At 35.8% G+C, this 7,543-nt stretch overlaps 1 protein-coding gene across 2 annotated transcripts; it reads left to right on the forward strand.

Moving 5' to 3' along the window:
* Positions 1–322: 322 nt before the first annotated feature.
* Positions 323–7,286, forward strand: LOC135640236 (probable leucine-rich repeat receptor-like protein kinase At1g35710). 2 transcript variants are annotated; one of them, XM_065154497.1, is made up of 12 exons: positions 323–537; positions 1,719–1,866; positions 2,747–2,818; positions 3,510–3,581; positions 5,775–5,846; positions 5,924–6,067; positions 6,362–6,442; positions 6,518–6,589; positions 6,677–6,748; positions 6,871–6,942; positions 7,026–7,120; positions 7,177–7,286. In XM_065154497.1, exons 1-11 carry the CDS (start codon positions 453–455, stop codon positions 7,114–7,116), a joined length of 981 nt encoding a protein of 326 aa, XP_065010569.1. In that variant the 5' UTR covers positions 323–452; the 3' UTR covers positions 7,117–7,120; positions 7,177–7,286. The 2 variants fall into 2 exon arrangements, with proteins under 2 accessions (XP_065010569.1, XP_065010568.1); XM_065154496.1 differs by having other exon boundaries at positions 7,026–7,286.
* Positions 7,287–7,543: the final 257 nt, after the last annotated feature.

Here is a 7,543-nt window from a genome sequence, read left to right on the forward strand (position 1 = left end):
AATTATTCCAATGCGATTTTATACACCTCACTGTACCAAATGCCATAGTTGTGTTGAAAGTAGCTGTTTCTAACTATCCACCGTAAGCACGCTATTGTCATTCTCTACAACGGCATGTGTAAAGCTATCAAAATAATATTAAGTTTTTCTCAATGGATAAGCAAATGAACGGTTTACCGGCCTTGTGATTGGTTCACCTCTCTCGTTCAGCAGCCGACCCATCCAGTGAGTAAGGCGGGTAGAGACGTAGGTATTCGGGAAACTGGTGGGAGAATTATATTTGTTTTTGATATTATTATATTCATCTCTCTGATCGCACCGACACTGAGCTCTCTGCCGCTACCGACACCCAACGGGAGATGCAGCTTTCGGAACGCGGCGGGGGACGGTGATCGGTGATCTGGGTAGCCCGGGCAACCATCGGTTTCTTCTTCCCAAGATCGGGGCGTCGGATGGCGGGCTCCGCTACTTTGGCCTCAGTTGCCTTGTTCGTTTTTCTCTTCGGCTTCGCGCAATGTAAAACCGTGAAGAGAGACGGTACTTCTTGCACTTCCTGCTGCATTCATTTCAAGATCTGGGTTGCATTACGTCCCGAGTCCTCTATTTTAGTGAGAAAGGCGAGTGTCTTGGGAGTTTGGTGATTTTGCTTGGGGTCTCTTTGCTCTTTGATGCGATGGATTAATGGGGTTTTGAGATTGGAAGCAAGGGCAAGACGTGGTAAAATAGTTGCCTTTTTTGTTTGAGTAGGAAAGATAGCCAAAATCTGTTTTTCGTTTCTGCAGCTGGCTTTTTTTCAAAACAAAAAATTATTCCTGGTTTTTATCAAATTTTGTCACTTTAAATCACAAGCTGGGTGGTAAGGGCACTATCAACTGCAATAATCCATGCAACTTTACGTGTCTCCACTCTCCAGATTTAGCTTATCCAGTACAACGAGATAGATACTGTATACCCTTTATCTACTAATTAGAATCCTTTACTCCTTGTAAGCTGCAACCTGAATTTCTGGTTTCAATTTACAGTCCGTTTGCTTTTCGGTTCACTATGGTGCACAATTTAGAATGTTGGGACTGGGATCCAATCTCAGCAATGTGCATTTGATTTTATTAATATTAACTGACAAAAAGGTTCGACAGAAATTTCTTCTTTAAAATTCTTCAAAAAAACCTAAAATGAAAGAAAAATGGATGATTTCATAGCTTTCAGGTCTTCAGCGACTATTGTTATTGATTCAATTAGATGCATAGTTAGTTACATGGTAAGACAAAAAATAATTAATTGCAGCAAGTGATCAGAGTATGTGAGGGTGGGTCTTGGTACAACAGTCAGGCGCTCCTTTTTGACGTGGGAGGCTAAGCTGTGTACATTGACTCTCCCAAACCCTCCATTGGCGGGAGACTCGTGCGCTAGTCACATCCCTTAAGTGATCAAAATTCAGTAAATAACATGATTCAAGAATAATGAATCGAATAATCATATGTCTATCTCACACATACCATGAAGTTAAGTGACATACTCCATGTCTGTGTCCATACCATCACTTGGGCTATTCCGCAATGACTATTGTGTTCATTATGATAGTACATTTCTCATTATGTTTAGTTTATAAGTTGAATTGTTATTTTTTAAGATGAGAATATGCATTGATAGTGTATAATCTAAATGTGTAGAATTTGTTGGTTCCTTCTCATGAGATGAGAAACTATCTTTTCATGCAGTAAAGGCACTGAATGAAATTAAGGCTTCACTTGGTTGGCGAGTGGTTTATGCATGGGTTGGAGATGATCCTTGTGGAGATGGTGACCTTCCCCCGTGGTCAGGCGTTACATGCTCACAACAAGGAGATTACAGGGTTGTTACAGAATTGTATGTCAAATTTCTATTCTTTCCCCTGAATATTGATGTATATATAAAATGTCTTAAACTCCTATTATCTGCTTTTTCTCTTTGTATGATGGACAAAATGATAAATGATTCTGCCTTAGTTTCCTCAGATGCAATTTGTAAGTTATCTATTTGGCTTTTGTGACAGCTTCTGGTTAAAAAAAGATATCCACTATTTTACGTTCTTGATTATAATGGTTTTTGATGGTCTGATTCAGTATGAAATTATACCATGCAAGATATCCAGTTGTGATACTTGTTATGTTAAGAATTTATTCAAAAAACGCATAAGTTCGAGAGAAGTTATCATTTGAGACAGAAATAACCTTGTCTTTCTTTTTTCAAGTATATCCTATAGGTCTAACACATGGGGATTTAAATTCTAATGTCGCTACCTCCTTTATTGTGTTAGTATGCAGCAAGGACTAATACTATCACTATAGTGCTTGGACAACGAATACCGTGAGTCCGTATGGGCAAACTGATACACTGGAACATTAATGAGATCTTTAAAAATGATCTCTCATGAAAGCAGTGCATCTTTCCGTTTCCTATCTTCAAGTTGTGCTTCTGATGGCAACTTTTAGTGAAAATATTGCTTGTTGAATACTAACAAATGCAAAAAAGTGCACTGCTGCTTATTGACCCCTTCACTAGCCTAGTTTATCAGATAATAGTCAATTTGATGTTTTATGCTCTGCATTCAGTGACAAGGTTTTGCTTATGCAAGCAGTTCAAACATTTGACTTGGTCCTTCGCATAAATATCGCACCATTATGTTCAATTTTTTTTCTGTTGACAAGACATTATTATTGGAGACTTAATTCATTGCAAAGCTTATATCTTAGACCTCTGCTTGCAGGGAAGTTTATGCAGTATCAATTGTTGGTCCCTTCCCTATTGCTGTTACAAATCTCCTGGATCTTACAAGACTGTAAGAACTCTCTCCACTTTACATCATTTTCAGATTATGAATTTTCATCACTTTTAGTAATTCATTCCCGTAGAATTTTTTGGTACTGAATTCCCTTGACCTCAAGTGGTGAAAGGTTACATGTTCAGAAGTAATTTTAAGGACTCTGGTGTAATGCTACACCTGCTTGTGGTTTTGCTCATAAAATTTGAGTCAAATATGGAATTGGACTTCTCTTGTCATTTACTTTCTTATTGCATTTACACCATGCACATATCTACTCGAGTCCCCAGATAGCTTGACCACATATTGGGCTTATTGCATCATCTAACGTGGAGTGTAATGTAAATATGATATAGTGAAACCTTTTAAGAAAATTGGAAATATAAGGATGCCTTTTTTGGATTTGTACTTGCATCTGTTACTTTTGGCTGAATTGGAGAACCAACAATGTGTCTTGATGCTTAGCATGAACATGATACTGCATTCAATCATATAATACAGGAACTGTCTTTTAAGAAAAAAGGTCACTTTAGTGGACTTTTGAACCTTTAGATTTTATTTCCATAGCATGTACCTTGCTGATTAGGAGTCTTATCTTGCTTCATGCTTAAAAAATGTAGTTCAGCTTATTAGAATGGAATTTCATCTGGATGTGACTACTCATTTTAGAGACTGCAGTCTTTTAACCTTTACATAATCTAAATGACAGGGATCTTCACAATAACAAGTTGACTGGGCCGATCCCTCCTCAGATTGGGCAGCTGAAACACCTCAAAATATTGTATACTCCTTCACAGCTTCTCTGTTAGGGCATTAATTTTAAATTATGTATCTTCTGCATGCTATGTTTCCATATTTAGATCTTTTATGTTGGATCCTCTCTTTTTTGTTTTAATCTGTAGGCATTGCTAACTTATAATCCCTCTCTACTTCTAAAATGATCTCATTTAAAGACAATATTCAAGCATGTCTGTGCACATGGAGCTCACTGATTGTATAGTAACTCACTAACACATTTCATTGACATTGTTGATGGATGAATTTTTGGGCTCAAGAATTGTAAGCAAGTTGGGAAAGAAAATGCCAGTCAAGCAGTCCAAAAATACCGTGAACAAAGTTTATTGAATTTATGGAGGTAGGTTCATTTTAATCTTGGTCATTACAGTAAATGACTTAAGATGTCCACTCAGATATCATACTTTCCACTACAACACTTAAGGCAGCCTACTATATTTGTGAGAAGAACCATCCAATTGAACAACTAAGTTGTTAAATATCACTTTTTTGTTAAAGATGAATCCAAAGAGGGGCCTATTGCTACAAATGTAACTGTTTGAAAAAAATGATATTAAATAAAATAAATAAAATGGACCGAAGTGATGTTTGAGAAGACAGCATGTTGGTTGAATTGAGAACAATTGTTATTGAATTTTTTTTGACAATTTTATTTTCTTTTTTGGTTTCTGCTGAGTATTGCACCTATCAGGTTATGTTATTGAGTAATATTTCTTCTCTGTACAAGTAATTAGCTTTACTAATTGACACTTTGGCTCTGTTATCATGTACTTCTATTCGAGAGTCAACAAGCATGATGAGTATGCATAGGATATACCTTATCACTTAGTCCTATTCTTCTCCAGTTCCCAAAATATCCAAATTTTTATGGATTATTTTAGGAAAAAAATCATATATATCCCTGTAGAACTCTTAAATATCAAATTTATTTCTTAAGACTTCAAATATCATGCATCACTCTAAAGGTGAAAAGTGTTGAATTTGCTTCTGTGATCAGTTCCCATTGAGGAACTGTTGGCATTTGACCTTTTTTGCAAAGCGACTCTGCTAGTTTCTGTTTGATGTTCTTTTGTGCAGCATATTGGTTTTTACAAGAAAATTTTTCATTTGCTCTTTTCATATGTGCCCCTGTGATCCTGTAGAAACAGCATGCAATTTTTTTCCCATCCTTTATCTTTTTCTTTTGTATATATTCATCAAAATGTATAGACTTATGCAAATCTTACAAAAAACATAGAAAATACTTACAATAAGGGATGAGTTGGCTAAGTTTTAAGGGTAGGGGTCTGGATTGGGTTAGATTGGGCTAAATTGGTTATTTGTTAAGTTAGACACGTCTTTAACCTGGGTTGGAGCTTAATTGAGATCAACCAACCTTATTTTTTTAAAACAAATAACTATTAATGCTAGGGTTGAATTTGGTAGTTTCTCACTTTTAGAGGACATACAGTAGTATATTTTGATGTTTTGAAGGATAAACTCAATATTTTGGTGTTCTGCAGGAGTATGTATGAAAAGATTTCTTTATCTTATTGGGGAAGACAACTGGCTGAATTTGCAGCCTTAGTGAGTAGTAGAATTGGTCTTAACCACCAAGGGAATGTGCCCATTTTGCAGATTATGTATTAATTTAATATAGATTGGGTTATGCACTTTTCTGAACTATAATTTAGAGTAACTGATATCTGACCAATCTTGGACCTTCCTATGGTTCTAAACTGAATTGCTGGTGGCCACTATTTTCTTGCTGAAGAAAATCCATCCATTCCACTTGCAAATTACATGTTTTGGATTTTTGTCTTACGAACTTAAATTGACTTTTGTCTTGTGAATTGAATCTAACAATGTATTGTTTACTGTGCACAACAAGTTTACCAGGAGGGTCTATAAGTTGAAAATTTAACTAATCTGTCTTGTACCTTCAATCCATTAAAATTAAATTAATTTGTTTTGCACAAATGTTGGCAGTCGTGTATTTCAGAAATTTTAGCTGATCAAATAGCTATTGCAAATAAGCACCACTTAGGTATATATTCTTATTTTGGGATAATTATTCAAACTGTGTGAAAAGTGACTTTGTCCTCAGTAACCAACAGTTGTTATACCTAATTTGACCTGATTGATAATAAATAAAATAATTATAGTTTCATTTTCCATGCTTCTTATTGGTGCTTCTTAGGAACCTGAGATGGAATAAGCTGCAAGATGCCATTCCGCCTGAAATTGGTGAATTGAAAAAACTGACACATCTGTAAGTATGTTTTGCATTTTGTTTTTCCTTCTTTGGAGGTTTTATATTTTTGTGATGATTGATTGAAAACTCTGTAGGTACCTGAGCTTCAATAATTTTAAAGGTGATATTCCTGTGGAGCTGGCAAATCTTCGAGAACTTCGTTATCTCTATCTTCATGAAAATCGCCTTACTGGAAAAATTCCTCCTGAGTTGGGAAACCTAAAATACCTACGCCACCTGTATTGCTCTCTCCCTCTTTGTGCATCTTTATAAATATGCATGTTGGTTGTGTGTGTACATATTTTTAAGTTTGTTCCTGTATGTTTGAGTGCACGAATGTCTTCATGACTTTGTTGATATCTGTTTATCTTTGCTTGTATGAAATGCTGTTGTTCTTTTGCATATTGATGGTGCTTCAAAAGGATCATCCAGTATGGTTGCTGGATATTGAAGCTTCTCCCTCTATCATTTTTTACAATGCCTTGATGGTGAGCAAACAGAGTAGTGTACTAACCACATAACTTTATGCCCAGTGATGTAGGCAACAATCACTTGACTGGAACACTAAGGGATCTTATCCGCAATGGAGCTGGCTTTCCTTCTCTCCGTAATCTGTATGTGGTTGTCTTGTTCGTTTTAATTATGACATGCAACTTCACTAACATCTATATCATTGTCTGTGTTGTTAGGTACTTGAATAATAACCAAATGAGTGGTGGATTACCTGATCAGCTTGCAAATTTGACCAACCTAGAAATTTTGTAAGTGTTTCTATCTTAAGTGAAATAAACACTCTTAGACTAACACAATTAATAAATCATCTTCTTATATATATATATGCGTTACAGGTATTTGTCATACAACAAGATGATTGGACCAGTAACTCCAAAGCTTGTTGAAATTCCAAGATTGACCAATTTGTGAGTCACTGTCTAAATGCCCAATCCTAAGCAATAATTCAGATTTATTTTGGGTTTCCATCTCATGAAACTAAATAGAAACTTTATGGATACTGGGAACTCAATTACTTTCCTTTTTTCAGGTATCTAGACCATAATGCATTTACGGGGAGAATCCCTGATGGGTTTTACAAGCACCCCTTCTTAAAAGAACTGTAAGATTCTTTGGTTGTCATTGTGTTTGAACAACAACATATACTATACTATGAATAAATTCATGATAGAAAATTGGATGCAGGTATATTGAGGGTAACCAATTCAAACCCGGGGCAAAGCCAAAGGGCAATCACAAGGTGCTTGACCTGATCGACACAGAGTTCTTGTTCTAGTAGGCTTTCTTTGATTTGTTGTTACCTTAAGATTTAGGATTGTCCATTGCCACTATGCATCTTACTGTCCTAATTAGCCTACAAATATTATTTGGTGCAGTTAATTTTTTTACTCAATTTCTCACATGTAAATTAGAAGTTCTTATCTGTTTGACATGTTCTTGATTGTACTTTTTTATGTTGTTTATTTGAAATTGAGCTTTTTGAAATCAATAAGACTTGCTAGATTACCTGTTTGACAGTGCAGTGGTCCAAGTGTTGCAGATAAAGGGTCGAAACAACCCATCATCATCATCTTCTTGGATGAAAGGACATGCATATATAGTCGCATGCATGTCGATGGCGTGTAACGGATGTCGATAGGTGAAACTTACATGTACATGGAATATATTTCATAATAGAGGATCCTGACCGTCGATCCTGTTTG

This window comes from Musa acuminata, chromosome BXJ3-6 (assembly GCF_036884655.1).
Source record: "Musa acuminata AAA Group cultivar baxijiao chromosome BXJ3-6, Cavendish_Baxijiao_AAA, whole genome shotgun sequence".
In the NCBI taxonomy this organism is placed as follows: Eukaryota; Viridiplantae; Streptophyta; class Magnoliopsida; order Zingiberales; family Musaceae; genus Musa; species Musa acuminata.